The sequence below is a fragment of the Mauremys reevesii genome, linkage group 18, assembly GCF_016161935.1.
Source record: "Mauremys reevesii isolate NIE-2019 linkage group 18, ASM1616193v1, whole genome shotgun sequence".
NCBI classification, from domain to species: domain Eukaryota; kingdom Metazoa; phylum Chordata; order Testudines; family Geoemydidae; genus Mauremys; species Mauremys reevesii.
In genome coordinates, this window is record NC_052640.1 from 15,133,638 (window position 1) to 15,154,530 (window position 20,893).

Sequence of the window (20,893 nt, forward strand, 5' to 3'; positions counted from 1 at the left end):
CTTTCAAACTTCATTGCGCCGCAACCCCCTTCCGACAACAAAAATTACTACACGACCCCAGAAGGGGGGACTGAAGCTGAGCCTGTCCGAGCCCCACCACCCCGGGCAGGGGGGCCAAAGCCCAAGGGCTTCATCCCTGGGCAGGGGGCCTATAACCTGAGCCCCGCCACCTGGCAGTGGAGCTTGGGCTTGGGCCTCGGGTGGTTGGGCTCGGGCCCCAGCCAGTCTAACGCCAGCCATGGAGACCCCTTTAAAACAGGGTCCCGACCCACAGTTTGAGAACTGCTGGTTTAGGTCCTTGAAGGCAAGGATGAGGCGCTTAAATTTGATGAGGAAGGAATTGGAAGGGGGTAAGAATAAAATCCAGGAGGCCTGCTTCCGCCACTGGGAGAAAATCCCTCCCACATCAGGTTTGGAAATAAGCCACCAATGTAGCAGTAACAGTAGCTTCCAGACCTGTGCATCCGCTCCTTTGGCCGGCTCTCACCAGCAACTGTCAAATGGAGCAAAATGGAGCTGTCTGGTTTGGAACCATCTTAGCTAGAGTCAGCTCCCTGAAGACAGTTAATAACTCACCTCACACCAACCCTCCTCTTTCTCCCTCCACACCCCAAGAACTGGGCATCAAGGCTGTACAAGAATTTGGGGTCCTCTAGGATGAGCCAGTAGCCATGGAACTGGCCTGTACCGTGTAGTGGCTGAGGTGATCTGCTAAAGCTATTGCCATTTTGCAAGGCATCCACAGTTCAAAGCACAATCATGTTTGGACACTGGGTTGACTTTCCCTTTTTTAATGCTTTAAACAGGGTTATGTGTTTAGCAGTTATTTATTTAAGCATTCTCCATGGTATTTGAAAAGCCTTTCTAAAGAGAACTCCTGGTAGAGGAGAGAAAGTGATGCAAAGAGTGGCAGACTAGCACATTCCACCTGAGCTGGCATGCAGATAAGCATGGGTATCATTTAAGAGACACTGTGCTATACACAGATCTGCCAGGGCTCCCTCACACCTGGTATTAAATCAGCAAAAAGCCTTCCACCTTCTGTTGCTGGGAGTTATGCTCTTTAGAGCTGAGTTCGACAGTTGTTATTGCAATTTTGTGGTGCTCTTTTGATTTACAGCTGTTTTTACGACCATTGAGACAGCCACAAATCGAGGAAATCTCATAAAACAGAGAGTAAACGTCTCCTTCACAGCCCAGGCAGAGTTTTGGCATCCGTGCTTATTCCATAGAGCAGGATGTGTAAACAATATTGTGTCCCTTGAGTGGCTGATATCAGTACAGTTAAGTGGTAACAGCTTGAAAAATGCATTTCTCGTGTATTAGCGGTAAAACTCAAAATGGGCCCCCAGGCTAAATTAAATTGGTGACATTTTGCAGCAGAAGGGAAAAAAATAAAGGCAGGAATTGGAAATGCGGAGCCCCAGCTTTGAAAGCAATGGGATTGGAGCCAAAGTTGGATTTATCTGCATTATTACAGTACAAAAATAAATGGATCCACCACACTTGTTGCAAAGCATGCCTAATTGGAGAAGACAGATTATATATGTCTGCTTTAAAGAGGAGAAAAAGTCATCTCCCCTCCCCTCCCCTCAATCCTCCATCCTACCCAAAAGATGAAGTCAGGAAATTCCATATTTAATCGAATTGTCATGGGCAGAACCTTCCCAGTTCCTGTTATTTAGCACATTGAGAAGTGCACGGTGCCTGTGTCCTCCTCCTTGTACTCCTACACACATTGTACCTCACTCAGTTATGCTTTGCGTCCGTAACTCCAAAGAGGCAGCCTTCCAAGCTGCTACACTCTGAATCCCCGTATGACACTGATAACACACTTCCAATTATAAAAATGTTTACTGCTGATGCAGTGCTTTTTGTCTCCCGAAAGGCTCACAAACATTAATGAATCCTCCCGACGTTCCAGAGAAGTAGCTAAATATTTAATCCAAATTCCAGATAGAAAGACTGAGGTAGAGATCTTACATGACTTGGCCAAGGAGTAGTCAAAGTCAAACCCTGAACTGGAACTCAGGCATTCCGGACTCCCTGTCTGTTCAGATCACTGTATCATGTCTCTGCCCTGACCTTGAAGAGGGAGATTCAGGCACATAGTCTGTGCACCTTCCCATTTCCCTACACAGTTTTGATATGTAGGGAGATACTGTACATTCTCTGGCCTTTACTCTTTTTCAGGAGTTTCTAATCTTTCCGGTCTTTTCTAGTAGGTTTTTAATCCCAGTCCTGTCCTTGTTACATCCAAGTGCCTCTAGTGGCCAGGATATTTGTGTGTTTGAACTGTAGTGTTGTAACTGTGTTGGTCCCAGGATATTAGCGAGACAAGGTGGGTAAGGTAATATCTTTTATTGGACCAACTTCTGTTGGTGAAAGAGATTGCGGCATTTAGAACAAAGGCTTTTTAAAGGGTAGAGACTGAGTAGCATACCAGGAAGTGAAATGTCTGTTGCTTATTGACCTGCATGGTAGATGATAAAATTATATAGGTATCTCATAAAATAACACAGAGAGAGACTGGTTCTGCTGTTTCACCATGTTTCAAGATTAAAACATACATATTGTTTACATATTGAATAGTTTCTGCTGTATTCACGTGTAGAGCCAATGTTATCTGATTGGTGTGACTGGAGGTAGCAGTTGTTGTGTGGCTTGTTAGTTTAATTACCCAAGGGTCTAGTGAATACCAAGCATGGTGGTCCAGCGTCACTGAAATCCATTTTCTTTTCAGCTTGTGGAGCAGAACTATGAGAGATCCTTACACACTTGGCTTCTTCTTATGGCAGAGAGAAAGCTCTAGAGCAGAGAAGCTGGCTTCTTTTTCCTCTGCTGCTAATCACAACCCGCTCTCGCTCTCCCCTTCCCACTCCCAGTTAGCATAGTTCATTACATGTAAGCCTTGATTCCTACAGTAATCAGTAGCAACATAAGCAGGCTGGTTCAGCAAAGGGTCTGCGTATGGGTTCAAGAGGATGAGAAGATAGCTGCTCATGCTCTTTATTTTGTTATATATATTTCACTGCAATATACAGTCCTCGTTTCCTTTTTGTTTTGCTTCATCCTGTATTGTTTGGAAATAACTAGCCTTGAGGTTCAAAATGGCCATGGGACTTAATGTATGCTGACCTTACAGATCCTCAGAACAAGATGAAGGGGGTTACTCATCAAAATTATCCTATTGGTGTTAAATCTGCAGGAGTCTGCTGTGCTGAAAGAAATTTCTCATCCAGAAATTATTTGGGTTTTGGTTTTTGTTGGTTTGTTTAATAAAAAGGATCCAGGAAAATCAGCATTGCCACGTCTCACGGATTTTATCATGACTTATGATATTGTTTTTTCTTAAAGTCACAACTCCTGGAGTCATGTTATTGCCTGAGAATCTCAACTCACTTTTTTTTTTTTAATCCAAGTTCCTAGCCCTCATGGTTATGGAGAAAAGCTTGAAAATATACTCCCTAAAGGCTCAAAACTCTGAGGAAAATAAAGGGAAATTGAATCCAACATTTTATTTTTATGATTTGTGGGCGCTTAACTGGTGATTTTAGAGTGTTGGCATTGTTCTAGGACAGGCATGGAGATGCGGGCTACTGAACGCGCTACCAGTAACTTTGATGTAAAGAAAGAAAAGACAGGTAACCACTGGCCACTTAGAATAATCAGATCTGCCACTGTTCCCAGCCCTCTGCCAGGACACAATAGATGAAATGCTCAGAATGGGTAGGACCAGCACTACTCTAGTATGATTTATGGTGTCATAGTATGCCCGTTGTATTAAGAATCTCTTCTACATGTGCTGTTGGTGGGATTGGGAACTTCCCAATAAACCTCTTAACTAGGAATGTTTACAAATTGCTGAAATAAAAAGAAGGAAAAATTACATGTGCAGCAAAAGCTACCCAAGTGACACTCTCACTGTATTTCATAGTCACAGCTGCTGTCAGCAACTCCAAGAGCGAGAAGGGAACATGGCGGGTGTTCATCCCAGCACTGTGGTCACACCTTTATAAAGATGTACCGTTTGTGCTTGGCAAGGGGGCTTAGCGTATGCCCAGAACATAGCTTCCAGCATGGTTCCAAGAATGCATTGTGTATATGTTAAGCACTGATGAAGCGCTGTATTCTCTTCGCCCTGAATGAAATGTACAGATATGGAAATGGACAAACCCCAAGGGGAAAGGAGTTTTATCTCTTTAGCCAGGAACCTTGCAGCGTGGAATTTCAGCATCCTGTTGAGTCATCCATGTTTGAAAATTGGGCCACTGGATTTTAATTATAGGGATGGGTCTGAATATTGTCACTGGTCTTTTATGTCTAAAGTGGGCCAAACCAAAAACTGAATCTGAATTTGGGTGACCCATAATCGGTTAAAAGGGGAAAATAAAATTAAGGTTGCCCTTACAATGATGGCAGGGGGTACCACAAATTTGAGGGAAAGTTCAGCTATGGGCCTGAGCTTGGCAACTGAGGATCTCTGCTCAGTCTGAAAAACCTCGTGTATCAAAGGGAAAATGCAACGTCAGATCACCCTCTTAAGGGTTAGTGTTGTTCTCCCCTGGAGGATTGTCTGGGACATGCTCACAGTTGTCTAGAAACCCAACACCAACACCCAGCCTGCCTCAACATTGGGTGAGCTTTTTGTGACCAAACTGAATTATTTTCTATACACAAGTGGCGCCTTCCCTCCCCCCCCCCCCGCCCCCACTTAAATGCCCCTTCCTTCCTTTGGTTTGAACAGCTGTGAAAGGAGTGGACCCCAGAAAGAACGGTGCTTTTGTGCAGCACAGTTATATGTTTAACATAATAAATGTTTATTGTCCTCTGGAGCAAAGGAGCAATAGGCTAAATTATAGCCTGGGGAGGGAAAGCTAGAATCATGAGGTATAGCCTGTTAATTATCTTTTTTTAGCTGTCATAATGTACTGGTGTTCCCCTCCAGCCCACCCCCTCCCCCTAATCCATTGCCTCCACCATCACTATCTCAAAAATATCTGCTTCCCTTACTATTGCATCTTCCTTCTCTTCCTCCTCCTGCTCTTTCATTTGTAAGGCATCTCTGGCCTCCAGAGAGATTTGTGACTTCTCTCCCAGCAGCCGCTTAACGTGATAAAGGCCCTCAGACTGCCTCTCTCTGATTAATCAGCCCTTGTGCAGCCTCGATAGGGTGTTAATTTGTAAACTCGGTGGACAGGCAGCCATGATAAGCCTCAACAGCTGCTGTACGTCTGCCATGGGGGATGGGCAGATAAGGCTACAGCCCTGGGATACAGCCAAGAAATATTTTGGAGCAGTGAATTAGAAACAACAAAAAAGAGCCTTCTGCAAAGAAGCTCCTTTTGGGGATGGTGCAGATAATATAGGAGATTTCAATAGCCTTTCCCCTTATAAACTCCATGACCTCCTAACCCAGAATAAGACAGATAACAATCAGATCTCACAAATGTAAAAGACAATGGAGCTTCTGCCAGAAGTGTGTGTGTCTAAGGTATGAACATGTCATACACCATGATTCTGGCTAGTAGAACTACACAAATCCTTTCATGCATCACACAAATTCCACTAACCAATTTTTACAGCAGTTAGCCTGATTCTTTAGACCTGGATTTGGCGCTAACTCAGTATGAGACTGTTTAGCAGGAAGTGTAACTTGCACAAAGTGGCTGGATGCAAAGGGAATGCAAAATATCTGAGGGGGTACCAATAAGTAAGGTTGTATGTTCCTAAAATATAGATAATGTACGTGTGAGTGCACGTATATAAGATGACAGACTATATGTGAGTATGTGTCCAGCCTCTACACAAATCATGGAAAGATAACTTTTCCTCTAACTTCAAAAGCCAGAAAATTCAGAACCATGAAGTATTGCAGCGATCTCTGAAGGAGCTAGGCATGATCTTCCATTCCATGTAGGATAACTAGGCAAGTTGGAGTGAGTCAAGGCCAAAAGGAGAAGCATTTACTTTGCTTATGTGGCGAGGATGATTACAGTCAAACATTCCCATTGATTTAACATATATTAATTTTATTTTTTATGTAATGGAGGATATATTCCTAAAAATTGAGGGGAGGAATATTTTATTGAATTCGTATCAGCTCCTTAGTTCACCTGAATCCCAGTAACTCTTCCATTGCTGACCTCATTGATAATACTCCTGTTATCTGAGGAGAGATGACAACATGTGACAGATCACAGAAGCTGTTTTTTCGTTGCTTGCCAATGCAGATTGTTACTTGGAGCCTTTTTTGAATTGCAGCCTTCTCAGACCGTAACCTTTATATGAAATCAGATGTCTTGCAAAATCCTCTTGGCCTCCGGAATGTGATTTGCAGCAGTTTGTGTAGCTGAAGGTTCCAGGCGGGATTTGGGTGACCCATAATTGGTTAAAAGGGGAAGATAAAATTAAGGTTGCCCTTACAATGATGGCAGGAGGTACAGAAATGAATTGCTTGGCAGTGCAGATCTGGCCCTTCCTCTTCCTCCCCCTCCCACCCGTTTTTCCCTTGGTTGCCAAGTCCTGTCTGGCAGGCCATGACAATGATAAATGCAGGTAGCTGGCAAGGACCACAGTTAGGAGTTTATTCTAGTGTGCCAAGCCTTGCTTGGCGTTCCCCGTCGGTGCCAGCATTTGCATTCTTACTCAGTTTGATGGAAACCAGGACACGAGGTGTGAATTTATGTCTGCATCCTTCCAGAAGAGCTGGGATAATGAAATGCCAACTCAGCCCTGGGAGCAGCAGAGTAATTTGGTGGGTACCTACCAACAGTCTGTCACCTGTCATTTGCAAGACATTTCCTGCCCTCCCCCCATCGCTCCTCTCCATGATGCAGCCTTTGAATTATAAGAAGTTTTAGGTAATTCTACAGAGAGCTCTTTCCTTTGATTCCTTTGATTTAATGCAAATAAAATCTGTGTCCCAGCCAAATGATAACCTGGCTGGATAGTTGCAAGCTGTAATGACAATAATACAAATTAGTGTAGTAGTGTGTTATTACAATGTTCCCAACCTTTCCTAGTCATAGACGAGTTTCCTCCTACATTTTGTAATGAAAGCTGAAACAGTAGCCAACTCTATGGCTATATATCAGCATCGTGGGGGGTCATGCAATGAAATTTGGACTGCAAATACAGACTGAATATCAGAAAAACCTTCCTGGCAGTGAGCTCTTGTCATGGAGTACAGTAGCCTTTCAGGAGAAGGTTTGAAAGTGCCATAATCTGAGATGTTTCAAAGTAGGCTGGGCTAAACACTGGAAAAATGCACCATAAGGAATAGTTCTGCACTGGCTGTGGGCGGATTAGTTGACCTTAACATAGTGAGTCTTTCCCATCACTAGTCTACAGGGAGAGGACACAGCCTAGTCAAATGAGATGTCCAGAAAACTCTCCCCTTATTATAATTCATAGACAAATATTGTCCAGAGACAGAGCTGGTGCTCTTAGCCACTGGGAGGGAATTAAGAAGAGAGCCTAAAGAAGAGCTAAGTGTAATCTTGCCATTTATCACAATTTAAAATAATTTCCTACTAGAAAGAGTTGGAGGAGAAACAAAAGCAATTTCTGTTTCACCTCCAGAACTATTGGCTTTTCCCCTGATTATCTGGCATGTCTTTGGTGTGGAAGATCTGAAAGACACAGTGGATGGGCACGTGATAAAGAAAATACCCGTGCCAATTAGGAAAGGAAAAGAGGAGTGTAAAACTGTAGTCTCAGCGAGAAGGGTACTGAGATGAGAGAATATTACCCCATAGTGCAATTTCATTTAAAGTAACTAAGGACACGCAGGCTAAAATGTAAAGCGAAGCTTCTGGGCTGTGTTTAACAAGGACAGCTGGAAATGCTTCTCTCTGCTCAGTGTCTCTGAGAACAGCTTAGGGGGCCTTCCACAGCTGCAGGACCAGTCTTGTCGAGGCCCCATGAACTTTCTGACCTTTTAAAGAAATGCATTTATTTATTTACTTATATTGTCCAGAGACAAAGCTAGCGCTGTGGAGCGAGGCTGGGGCGGAGGAGGAGTTTGGCCTTTTCCTCTGGGAGGTAGCAATTGCTGAGAGGAAGCAGAATCACAAAGCATGGCTAATAGAGGGAATAGGAAAGGGAAACAGTAGGCTGTAGATGCTCTCTAGGGGGTGGGTTTGTGGGGGAGATGACAGAAGGGAGCAGAGAAGGAAGAGGAGTTAGCAGGCCTCTGCCCTGAGGCTCTGATAACAGACATGCTTGTAGGTCAGGCATCCTGCTGCTTCCAGAGCATCATGTCAGCAAAGACTTCTCTTCCAGCGCAGAAAGGAGGGCACGTCTGTGCAACCGAGAGATCTGAGTGGCACGTGTTGTACAATTACAGTTACTGTTCAATCAAAAATAATTTAACCTCCTTCAAAATGATTGTAAAGCAGTGGGGAAAGTGCTCTGGATTCAAATGTGTTTTTTTTTTCTATACAACACACCATTCTGTTGCCAAGAGCGTAGGGTGAAAAAATAGCCATAAATATAGGACCTACATTTAAAAATTATGGGCTTGATTCACCATAGTCCTGCAGCTTATGCACTCATGTACTATGTGCAACCTGGGTGTAAAATGTTACCTTGCTATTCTGATCAGGTCCACTTTGCACTGGTAGGCACATGGTATGTGGTATACACAGTGAAGTGCAGCAGTGAACTGCCCCTGTGTCCTGTGCTTCCAGGCTCCCCACAGCCTAGTGCAGCTGACTAGTCCCAGAACTATGCCAACATTGAGGATGCTGGCCCAAGGACAAGGAAGTTAAACACAAGAAATCCATGCTCACTGACGTTCTGGGGCTACTGAGAAATAAAAACGTTCAAGTGGAAAAGGGGCAGAGGTGATGCCTTTTTTAATAGAAAAAAGGTGTGCTGTGAAGTGCCCCTTTCCATGACAGCAATATTACTGCCTGCACACACTACTTGTGTCAATTAACTTGACTTTGGGGCTTTGCCTGACATTTGGCAGGAACAGAATATAGTCCAAGAAGCTTCCTGTTACTAGTGAAGTCTCTGTTAAAGTGAACCTTCACCCCTAGAGCCCAACACCTATCAGTTGCTCATAGAAAGGCCTTTAATGAAAGGTCAGAATTGTACTGGAAACCTTTAGGCTATTTTAAGGCGGTCACTTTATCAAGGAGTTGCCTGTTGAGTGTAGTTCATAGTGCAGATTTCACCACAATGTGTTATCAGATGACTGCAGCATGGCAAAAGTTTTTGTATTGTGTTTTAGACAGATCAGCACAATGCATTCTTTTGCCAGTATTGCCCAAATCTGGAGCCCTTTCTTGCTTAGGGGTTCTCATTTATTATTAGTGAGCTTGGCATTTAAATAGATACAGCCTTTGGCTTGGAGGTGAGTGGTCAGATTTTCAAAAGTTCTCCATTTCAGCAACTGGAGTTACACTTTCAAAAGAGCTTATTTCCCATTTAGGCACCTAAAAAGATTTTCAAAAGTGCCCCATGGCCAGTGGTTCCCATTATTTAGGTCCCCAAGTGAGAGCTGTTGGGTGCTGAGCCCTTCTGAAAATCTAGACCATAAATTCTATGTAAAGGTCACATGGGGACAGTGTCTTCACAGTCCAAGGATGATCAAAAAGCAAAATGTAGCTGGAGTGTGTGTAGTGTATCCTGTTTCTTCTTGCTTAATCCCTCAGCACAGCTGTCTAATATTCCCCATTGGTCAGTTAATTAGCCCTGTCCCCATCAACAATAATGCTTCCTAGAAAGTTTCAGGAAAAGAACAGTCACATGCTTTGCACCTCAGGTTGATTTCTCTTGTGATGTTGTGCAAAATGATCAACTTGCAGTTCTCATAGTTTTTCTAGCTGACTTTATTCTGTTTGTTTTATTTGTATTAATGCATCAGAAGTTTCTGTCAGATGCTGACGCCGTTTTTGAAAGATTCAAAGTTCTAACAGCTTCTTCAAATGTTACATGTCCCCTCAAAATATATGCAATGCTGTCCACAGACATTACATTTCTCCTGTACCCTTTCCTGTGTTTGATGCTTCCTTCTTTACTGGGCGGTTTGGGGGAACTCCAAGCTACTTTTGCATCTTCCCATGTGTATCAATTTCCATTTACTTTAGAAAAACTAGTTAGTTGTCTGCTCCTAACACTGAAGGAAGGAATTTGGTATAAAGCAGGAAAAAGGGACTTCCAGAAACAACTTGCATTGAGCAAAAGCATTAGCCACCCACATATGGTGAAATTCTCCACTGAACAAGCCGTATAGCAGCCACAGCAGCTCAGAAGAGGTGGTAAAATCAGAGAAAAGAGAACAAGAGGAGGATGAGAAGCAGTAAGAGACAGCCTAGTAATTGGTGAACCTCCAAATCTTGCAGGTCTGCTCTGGAGGCTTCTCAGAACATATCCATCCCTTTTAGTTTGGAAGCCCCAAGAAGAGGCCTTTTTTGTGAGATTTCCCGCACTCGTTGGTTTCAGCTGGGTGAGTGTTGTTGTGAGAATAGCCTTTCTTGAGATTGGATCCTAGCTGCAACAGAAGGTGTGCAGCCTTTCCAAAAATGAAAATTAAGCTACATTTTACAACCTTATTTCTTCTCTCCCCAAAGGGAAATGGGGCTGAGTGTAGGGCAAAGATTTGGTTCTTACATATACAGAACCAGTCCACCCGGCCTTTGTCACCATACAGTTTTGCTCTTTGTGAACCCAAAATTTGGAGCTAGCTGGCAGAAAAGTGCATTGTGGTCAGATGCTTGAAGCAGCAGGACTGGGGCCAGTGTACAGCAGAGCTATGTTGTTTGATGAATCAGTTCTGGATTGGGAAACTGGTGTTTTCTGCTCCAGGAAGATCTATATGGCCTTTATTTTCAATGCCAAGCAAGCATTGATTCCCCATTAACAATTTTTTTAGGCTGGGGGGGAAAAATCAGTAACTACTGGGAGGCCTGACATGGTTTTATTGTGCTGTCTTTTGTGTGATGCTATAGTTCTTTGTTATATATAATCTTTAAATTATTCATCTGTAAAAGGGCTACACCTTTCAGATGTCCTGTGTTAGCAGGAATCAGGATAAATGAGGCATGGATTTTATTATACCTCAGTATTTGTCTTTAGGGAGAAAGGGTGTGCTGCATCATTTGTGGTTTCCACCTTCCATTATTAAAGCAAAAACTGCCTTTGCTGGGGCTTCTATTAGCAGGAGTTGAAAATGTGAGCCACAATGTGTTTTGTTTGCTGTTAGTTTGTGTGCACAAGGAGCAAGACAATGAGGAAACAGAGCACGGGTTTTCTTTTTTTTATTTCTGGGGGTGGGCGGGGGAAAGAGTAGTTATATGTGTATTAGTTTTAACACCATTTAAAGTTAAGCCACAGAGCTGGGTGGATGCTTTTCCTCTTTAGAACTGGGGAAGGTAGGACGTTGGAGGGGAAGAAGGAAATCAAATCAAAACAGCAGCGGTGAATTGGCAGTTGTCAGCAACCCTGATGAATAAGCCTCCCCCTCACCCGCCCCCCAAAAAAAGTCATGGTACAAATGTGCAGGCTCCCTTAAATGGAGGCTGGAAGGATCTTAAAAAGTTTGATGTGATTCAGCTGTGTGAACCACTTTGAAGACTCTTTACTATCCTGTGAAATTGTGTGTTTGCGCACATGCACAGGGCTGCCCAAAAGGGTGGGGGCAAGTAGGGCAATTTACTCCGGACCCCACAGGGGCCCCCATGAGAGTTTTTCGGGGCCCCTGGAGTGGGGTCCTTCACTCGCTCCGGGGGTCCCGGAAGACTCTCGCGGGGCCTGGGCCCTTGGAGCTTCTTCCACTCCGGGTCTTCGGCAGCAGGGGGTCCTTCCACTCCGGGACCCACCGCTGAAGTGCCCCGAAGACCCGCAGCGGGGGGTCCTTCCACCCCAGGACCCACCACTGAAGTGCTGGGTCTTCGGCGGCGGGGGCCCCCCACTGCCAAAGACCCCAGGCCCTTGAATCCTCTGGGTGGCCCTGCACATGCATGCTTATTTTGGGGAAAGAGTCAGAGAAAAAGTGTGCAATACACGAAAAATATAGAGCCCCCTATCTCATAGAGAAAGAGGTCTTACCAAAGCGACAGATTTAATAAAACATATCTTCCTCTGGCTGTGCAGTATCCAGTGCAAATGAAAGAGAAGAGTAGTTAAGAGGAGGACAAGCACCAAATGCACAAGCAAGACTAGAAGTATCTTCAGTCTGTAGGCTTCAGGCTGAGAATGTCTGTCTGCATCATCCAGTGATGAAGATAAAATCTGGTAAGGAGCAAGACTCCAGGGGTACACAAACCATTTTGCTCTGTAACCCTGTGACTGCCCTCCCCCATTCCTGAGACTTTGCTTCAGGTGGGTAGGGAGAGGAGGAAAGGAAATCCCTTAGCTTCATGCTCCTAAACCAAACACTCGCACACATGAATTCCTGGATGGCTTGAGCCATCCATGTAAAGGGCTCTTAACTGGCTGAATTGCTCTCAGGGGAGGAATTCTGCTTTTTAAAAAAAAAAATTCCTTCTGAAACATATGCAAATTAATTGCTTGAAACAGCAGAAAATGTGGGCGGGCAATGGCTTTAGCATATGCTTTGGTTTGCTAGATTTTTGCACTCATTAGTGGGCTTGCTCAGATCCATAGGTTTTTTGTGTCCATTTTCTTTAAAGGGTGAGTAATGGAATTGAATGATGTATTCAAATTCTGTCTCATTTCTGCCTTCCCCAACTTGCTCACTGACTTTAGAGTAATTCCTTGAATAAACTGTAGTGCAGGCATTTACTGTTTCAGAAATGGCCCTTAAGCCAAAAACAGTACTGATCCGGAGGCAAAGATCTCTATACATTCATGCAAAACTTCATGTAAACACTAGGTATGAAGGTTTATGTCTATAAACTGTGGCTGTGGTGCTGAAAACCCTGTTCTGTAAATGCTGACTCTTGAACGTTAAAGCTTGTTTTTCTGTGTCATTCTCCCTGTCTTAATCCACAGGTCTTTTATTTGCTCTCTAACCCTGAAATTTCTTCTTGTTTCTCTTAAATTCTGACGTCATTTTAAACTATATTGATGAGCTCTTTAGCTGATGATTTGATGTTTTCTGGCGACAGTATGAGTCCGTATCATCCTTCCTTGCTGAATTATGTGGAAAGGTGCCATCCTTATGGTTGGAGCAGGGACTTGAGCGTCAAGATTCCTGGCTCAGGTGCTGACTTGCTGTCTGTGACTTTATGCAAGTCAGTGGCTTTTTTTGGTCAGTTTCCCTATCTGTAAAGTGGGGTAATATTATTTACCCACCTCCGGGGAGCATCATGTTGCCTAAAGTTTATGAAGTGCTTTGAGGCCAAATCATATATGTATGTCAGTTGTTGGTTTTAGGAGCAGTGACTGAGCTGCAATATTCAGCCAAATTTCAAACATCCCTAGTGTGTAGACCCAGAGTTTTGATTCAGATGCATTCCTATTTTCTGTCTGGTGGTGGTGGATGTTGTTTGACAATATAGGGAAGAAGGTCTTACTCATGGATAATAAATTCAGAGCTGGCGCTAAACTATTTTATACACTGCTGCCCTTGCAGCATTATGGTGTAGCAGTAAATAACTAGCCAGAGTCAAGGAGTAAATTCTGCCCTCAGCTTCACCCATGCAGCAAAGGTGATACAAGTGTAATTCAAGGCAGAATTTGGTCCATCATCTTGGATCATTTGGATAGAAGGTATGCAGTGGCCATACACACCAAGACTGAAGAGGCAAGCTCAAGTCAGAATCTCCTTACTTATTTTGTGGGTTGCTGTCTCAACCTCAGCATTGTTTCATGTTGTCTTCCCTCTCTGTTTTTTGTAGCATTCAATATGATCACTGCAGATTGTGACTTTGTGTTCCTTAGAAATAATAATGGGAGAGATGACTCTTTCGTCTTTCTTATTATATCTGCTGCAGATCTTGCTGCATTTTTACTGTCTCTTCCTAAATCGCTGTCTAAAATATGTAGCAGCACAATACAAGTCATAGCGCACTTATCATGCAAACCTCCCAGGGCACTTTAGAATAAAATCAGTAAAATCAAAAAGAAAATCAACTTAGTTCAGCCCTGAGTTGAATTAATTATTTTTTAAAGCAGTGTTGGGGTTGGGGTTTTTTTAATATGTATTTAGCTTCTCCAACTTTGTTCTCTCTGTATTTCATTTTTATTCAGTTTGATGCAAACTTGGAGAATATATTAATAATTATCACACTGAGATTAGTAACGTTGATAATGCTCACCTGTCCAAAAATTAGCTTGTCATTCTCTATGGAACCTTTATTGACCAGATAATAATCAGCTAGTGATAAACGATAAATTTGTTTATGCTGAAGTAGACGTACTTTGATAGCTGGAAAAAAGTCATCAAATTAGCTAATAAAAGCTTTATTTACCATGAAGGGTTTTTTAAATGTCTGTCATTATCATCCTGGTTGCAACACAGTGACCCCGATTATCATGAAGCTGTTTACAAGGTTTAGGTTAATTGGATTTCTTAACTACTTCCCAGAGCTGTGAGGAGCACAAGTACAGTATGATGGAGTTCAAATTTTGTAAACGGGGCTGCGTTATACTGAGACAGGCTTCCTATAGAAAGAAGTTGCTTTGTTTCATAACCAGCTCAGTGCATAGCAGCTGTGTCTGTGATTTGGTATGATATATGTAACACCTCTATTTGTGCAGATGCATATAGCTATAGCTTGCACTGTCACTACACAACTACGATTAGTGTATTCAGTAAGAGAAGAGGTTTATTTTCAACAAGAGAGACATTGAAATGTTGTTACTTCAGCTTGATAGCCAATTCATTTGTATTTTCATATGAAGAATCATGAATAAAATAGCTTGTGTGTTGCATGGGTGCCTAAATAAAAGAGACAAGAGGATGTACTTGAGTGAGAACAGGACAGTGCTTTTATGTGCTTTTCTTTCGTCTGCTCAAGACTCCTGCTTATTCTTAAGTAGCACAACATTGCACCCTCCAGGTGCAGTGTGTAACTGCAGTTATGATGATTGATTTGTTCTGTAAGGACTGTGTATTTTTGGTAGAGACTCCTATATTCTCTTTTAGAATCAGTAACCCTCTTTCTGTTTTGTTTTCAGGCTTCTTTAGGCTCCGAGAAGCTGTTTTCCCTTGCAGCAAATAAAGGTAGGTGCTTTGGAGAAACACTTTCCTTTTCTTATCTTACCGTAAGAACAAGAAACTCCTTCAGTGTATGAAACTACCAAAAACCTTAAAAAGAACAGGAATACTTGTGGCACCTTAGAGACTAACAAATTTATTTGAGCATAAGCTTGTGTGTGTAACAGGAATTGAATTTAACAGGAAGCCAGTGACTTCAATCTTGCCATGTAGCATTGTCAAAAGGAACACCTCATATTGTCACAGGCTTGCAATGGTTATGTTAATTTTCACTGCCACCTTGTATTAGGATGAGGCTGGGTTTTTTCCCTTCCAGATGGTAGATTTGTAGCAAATGTCTTAACGAGAGGGCTTATTGACGAAGCAGGAATCAGCTCTATAGCAGAGCTGCCACAAGCAAATCTTCATTTTTTAAAAAAACTAAGGAATATTTGTGTATCTATATTACTCTCTCAAGGATTCAAATATCTTTTCACCCACCAGCGTGCACAACTTTTATATCTATAGGTCTCAATCCTCCAAAGTGAAGTTTAAGGTGCTCAGTATATTGCAGGATTCTAGCCCATAGCTCCCATTAGTATTAATGAGGGTTACCTGTGATACACACTGGGTGTTGCAAAGAGATGTGGCCTGTTCAGACTTCCTTTGGGAATTGGGTATATATATTTTTAAATATACCAAGCCCTCCGTTTAGGACTCAGTCTGCCGGTAATACAAGGCTACTCTGGCTTGTTGCTCAGCTTCCTATGGATAATCTCACTCTTGGTTGAATGCTGTGGACAAAAAATATTTAAGGAACAGCCTTGTAGAGAAGAGTGTTGTGTACAATTGAAAGCATTATGCGCTATGAATGGTTCTGCTCTGTCGTGCAAGAAGGCTGACATTATGGCTTTGTATACACTGCCAGTAAGTAACGCTGTTCTGCAGTGTTCCTTGTATTGAACTACAGAATAAAAACCATTTCAGAGCAATAATGACTACTAGGGAGACACAAATGCCTTGAAGGGGGAAAATGAGGCTTATTAATAAGAAATTATAGCATGAAAAGGTTATTTCAAGAGGACCAAGAGGGGGCTCGTTTACCTCACTACTGTATAGGAATAGGAGCTAGCCAAGGAAAGGCTTTTTGGTTATTACTTGTTGTGTGTCTCTCAGGCTGGTTCCAGGCACCATTGGGCTGGCCTTTTTAGAGGCTGTAAGCGCTAGAAATTCTTTCTTTCCAAGTCCTGCAAACTTTAAATGGTAAATGTGAAAACTGATGGTCAGTGTGTGACATTAGTACATTTGCAGATGTTTTCACAAAATTATGCAGTTTCATCAGGAAAAAAATAGCAAAGAACTGTGGGGGGGGGAGAGGAGGGGAGCGGAGGGAAGGATGATAGACACCATTTGTCATCTGTCCACCCTATTGTGTACCTTAGGTGCCAAACCTTGTTAAGCCCAAATCCCATACAGCTCACTTGCTTTTAAAAACAAAACAAAACTCCAGGAGTGTGGGTGAAAATGTGGCCCGGTGATCTAGTTTAGAGGATTACATTCAAGCGTCAGCAGCTTTGTTGGCTCCTGCAGTTATTGAAGTCTGATGGTTTTTTCCCCCTTGATATCTCAGAGCCACTCAGCAACATGAGTTTTCAGATTGCTCTCCATCATGTGCTGGTGGCAGTAAACTTGACAGCATGGAGTCATTTACTCTCTGGTGTTTACATCTCTGCTCAGGACTACCTTAGGATTGGCATGGCATAGCATAGAAGTTGTATTGCAAGGTCAGATTGAGTAGCATTGGTAGATCTATATGGAGAAGCTTGAACGGCACTAAATTCTGATGCTGGTTAATTTTACAAGTCCTGCTATGTGATTACACCAGAGTTTTATCTCTCACATATGCAAATTAAAGGCACTGTTAAATGATGAAGCCTTTGCGATGCCATATGGGCAGAGAGAAGGTGACCTTCAAGGACTGACATTTCAAACTCCATTAATAAAATACCAAAATTGACTTAAGTCTTAAGTTTTCAAAGGTGTGAGCAATTGTGCAGGCAAAGGATTACCGTATTTTCCAGCGTATAAGATGACTTTTTATACTAAAAAACAACCCCCAAAAATCGGGGGTCGTCTTATACGCCGGGTATAAACAGCGGGCAGCCCAGAGCCCTCTGACTCCCGGCCGCGGCTGGGATTTAAAAGGCTCTGGGCTCCCCGCCGCAGCGGGCTGCCCAGAGCCCTCTGACTCCCCGCCGCGGCTGGGATTTAAAGGGCTCTGGGCTCCCCGCGGTTTCAGGCAGCCCAGAGCCCTCTGACTCCCCGCCGCGGCTGGGATTTAAAAGGCTCTGGGCTCCCCGCCGCAGCGGGCTGCCCAGGGCCCTCTGACTCCCCGCCGCAGCTGGGATTTAAAAGGCTCTGGGCTGCCCACCGCAGCAGACAGCCCAGAGCCCTCTGACTGCCCGCCGCGGCTGGGATTTAAAAGGCTCTGGGCTCCCCGCCACAGTGGGCAGCCCAGAGCCCTCTGACTCCCCGCCGCGGCTGGGATTTAAAAGGCTCTGGGCTCCCCCCCTCGGAAGGGGGGGGTAGTCTTATACAGCGAGTATAGGCCAAAACCTATGTTTTAACTGTAAAATTAGGGGGTCGTCTTATACGCCCAGTTGCCTTATACGCCAGAAAATACGGTAGTTAAACGTACACTTTCCTGATTTGTACACATATATGGTGCAACGGGTGCACACTTCTCTTGCAGGCGTTCGCATTGTGCCCTTCTTTGAAAATCTGTGCTTCGGTTTTGGGAGGGGAGGGGAGGATTGCAAGGGATTACAGGCCCAGCGAAAAGCAACAATTAAAAATCAAGCCAACTCACTGAGGGGTGCACTTCAAGCATTGTTTTGCCAAAGCTTGTGCTCCTCAGATTATGGGAGAGCGCCCTCTTTATTCAGACAACTTTACGCACTCGCTGCTTGTAAATTCTCAGTAAGGTTTTGATTTTAATATATTATCATTCAATTTTTTTTTCTTGAAGATCATCCAGAATTCTGTAGAGGTTAATTTCTTAGTTAGCAAGTTCTATGTTGTCTGCATCGTTGGCCTTTTTTACACGATTGTTGTTTTTTAGGGGGTGGGGTGTTAAACACAGTAGGTCAGATTCATTCTTGGTGTAACACCATTGACTTCTGTAGAATTACATGAAGGATGCATTTGGTGCAGTAAATTTATTAATGTCATTCTAGTTTACCAACAGATTAACAATGCAATGAAGTATGAAGATGGGCAACTTTTACTTTTCCATGTCTGGAATAGTTGTAAAATGTAACTTTTTATCATGCTGCTTAGCTTCTCAAAAGGTCTTACATGCTGAATCTTTTGTTTACTGTTCCCTGTGTTACATTTGTCTTTGCCTCCTTACAACAGAAGGCCATTGCTGCTGTGCCCCTCTTTTGACACAAGTTGATGTGTGACAACAGATGTTCTATGTAGCAGTCAGCTTCCCTGGAACATTTGCCATTATGCAGGGGAGAGGAGGTGTCTTGACCCAAAGTGACCTCAGTGGTCACAGCTGTGAAATAGACCGAATTAGAGGACTTTGAGCTTCCTGGAGAGAGAGAGATTAAACACCCCACACAAGAAAATAGTAATTAAAAATAAAAAGCATAGAGGCCCATTTGTTCTGATACCCTGTTCTTTTCATGCAGGGTTCTCCCAGCCAGTCACTGGTAGGAGGAGAGCTTAGAGGGACCTGAAAAACCAAAGTGCAGAGGCAAGCTAGATCAAAGCTCCATGCGAGGCAGAGGGATAGGAGAGACTGAGAAGAGGAAAACGAGCAAGAGCTTCTGATACAAATTCAGATTTGTCTGTCAGCCTGCAGTAGGCCAGAGGAGCATTTGCCCATTAAACACTCAATCTGGCTGGTGTATTGACATTAGGGGTGTTGAGTTTTTTAAAGCTATTCTGATGCACTCACTGCAGCTACTGATTCACTTTTAGGCAAGTCCCTTCTTCCCATTTCATTGGAGGGAAATGATTATGCCCTATGTTACGTGCAGATATCCTAACTTCTTCTTGGTGATCCCCAGTGGTGCCAGTCCATGCAGTGCCAGCCCTGTGCAGTTTCTTTCAGTGAGATAACTAGTAAGGTGCCAGAGGAACAAGGAGAGCTTTTATTACCAATAAGCCTTGAAACCAAGATCCTAATGCTGAGAAAATTTGTGGAGATCTGAGTTCTCTCTTGAACCCAGCTCCTTCCTCAGCCACCAGGAGTACTGCAGTATGAATGGGCTTCTTAAAATAAATGTTTCTTCAGTGGATTTAATGCTGGTGAAACATTCCAGGTTAAGGTCCTGGAGAGTGAAATCCTCTATCCCCAGAGCAAGTGGAGCATGGGCAGCTTCAGTGCAAGTTTCTCCATACTAACCCCTCCCAATGTGCTTCAGTCCTGACCTGGAGCAATAACTTGTAGAAGTGAAATGGGAATTCAGTGTCATTGTCCACCGAATCCTTGGCACCTCTTCCAAAGCTTCCAGCAAGGTTGCCAGATGTGGTTTTGTAAGATGACCACCTATCCACTAGGAACCAGACTGAGCGCAGCACCACAACTTTGGACAGGGCCCGGAACAGCCATCAGGGATGATTAGGAAGTCAATATGAGCTGTGGGTGCTCAACATCTGCTGGGCTCACGCCCAAACTTTGAATTAGGCAGGCAATGTCTTTGTCCAGCTGTGCTACATACTTTCTGGGTGATCACTTAACCTCTGTGCCTCAGTTTCCACATCTACAAAATGAGGGATAATACTTGCCACTCCAGTATGTTGGTAGGCTTAATTAATTAATGTTTATAAAGTGCTTTGAGATCCTTTGTTGAGAGGTTTTATGGAGAGTATAGTATATAAAGCATTGTTCTCATTGTAATAATAAGTGAAAATAGGTTTGGGTTTTTGTTGTTGTTGCTTTTTTCCATTCTTTGCTTACCATACACTCACTTTTCATTGAACATATAGACATAGAGCTCTGAAGTGCTCTCTTTCATCGTGAACTGTACATGTCCCCAAAGCTCTAAAGCATACGGTCTATGTCTTAACCCTTTGACAAGAGGGAGCCAGGCTTGCTTGGAACGCAGGCCATAATTGTCAGCCATGGGATGCACCACGACCACCCGCCCCCATGGATTAATGCAACTTATAATTCTTTGAAGTTTCCTTGTTTTATATTTTGTCCTCTTGACCACAGAAGTGTGCCATGGGCCAGCAAGAGAGATTTCTTGTTAAAAGACAACTCAGAGTCCTGACGAGCGCATCTGAACCAGAAAAAAGAACCCCTGTTCCTCTGAGATCAGTGCTGCATAATATTGTTGCCTTAAGGGGACTCTCTCTCCTTTTTCTCTTCTCTTTTCTTTTTTTTTTTTCCTTCTGCACTAAACTGTCACACTAAATCATTTTAAAAGCTAGAAATACAAAATCTCCAGAGTAGAACATGCTGTTAAAACCTGATGCTTATTGCAAGAGGGGGTGGGAACTGGGGTGGGGTGAGGGACAAGGGTTGGAAACAGATGGTTTCTTTACTGAGAGAGTCTGTGTGAGCCAGTGAAGTGGAAACCAGCCCTAGCAGGGCTGCTCTTGAAGTAAGATGCTTTACACCATTTTGAGGCGTTGTTATCTAATGGATAAGGCACTGAACTGGGACTCAGGAGACCTGGGTTCTATCCCAGCTTTGCCACTGATATGCTGTGTGACCTTGGACAAGTCACTTCATCTCTTTCTGCTCCCACTTTTTGTTCT

The 20,893-nt window shown here is 43.4% G+C and overlaps 1 protein-coding gene across 17 annotated transcripts in view; it reads left to right on the forward strand.

The window, feature by feature from the left end:
• Positions 1-20,893, forward strand: part of FBRSL1 (fibrosin like 1) — a 739,850-nt gene that overhangs the window by 654,648 nt on the left and 64,309 nt on the right. For all 17 annotated transcript variants that reach the window (XM_039504497.1, XM_039504484.1, XM_039504491.1 and 14 more), the window contains one exon: positions 15,097-15,142. In XM_039504497.1, the coding sequence (XP_039360431.1) occupies positions 15,097-15,142 (46 nt within the window). The remainder of the gene's footprint in view (positions 1-15,096; positions 15,143-20,893) is intronic.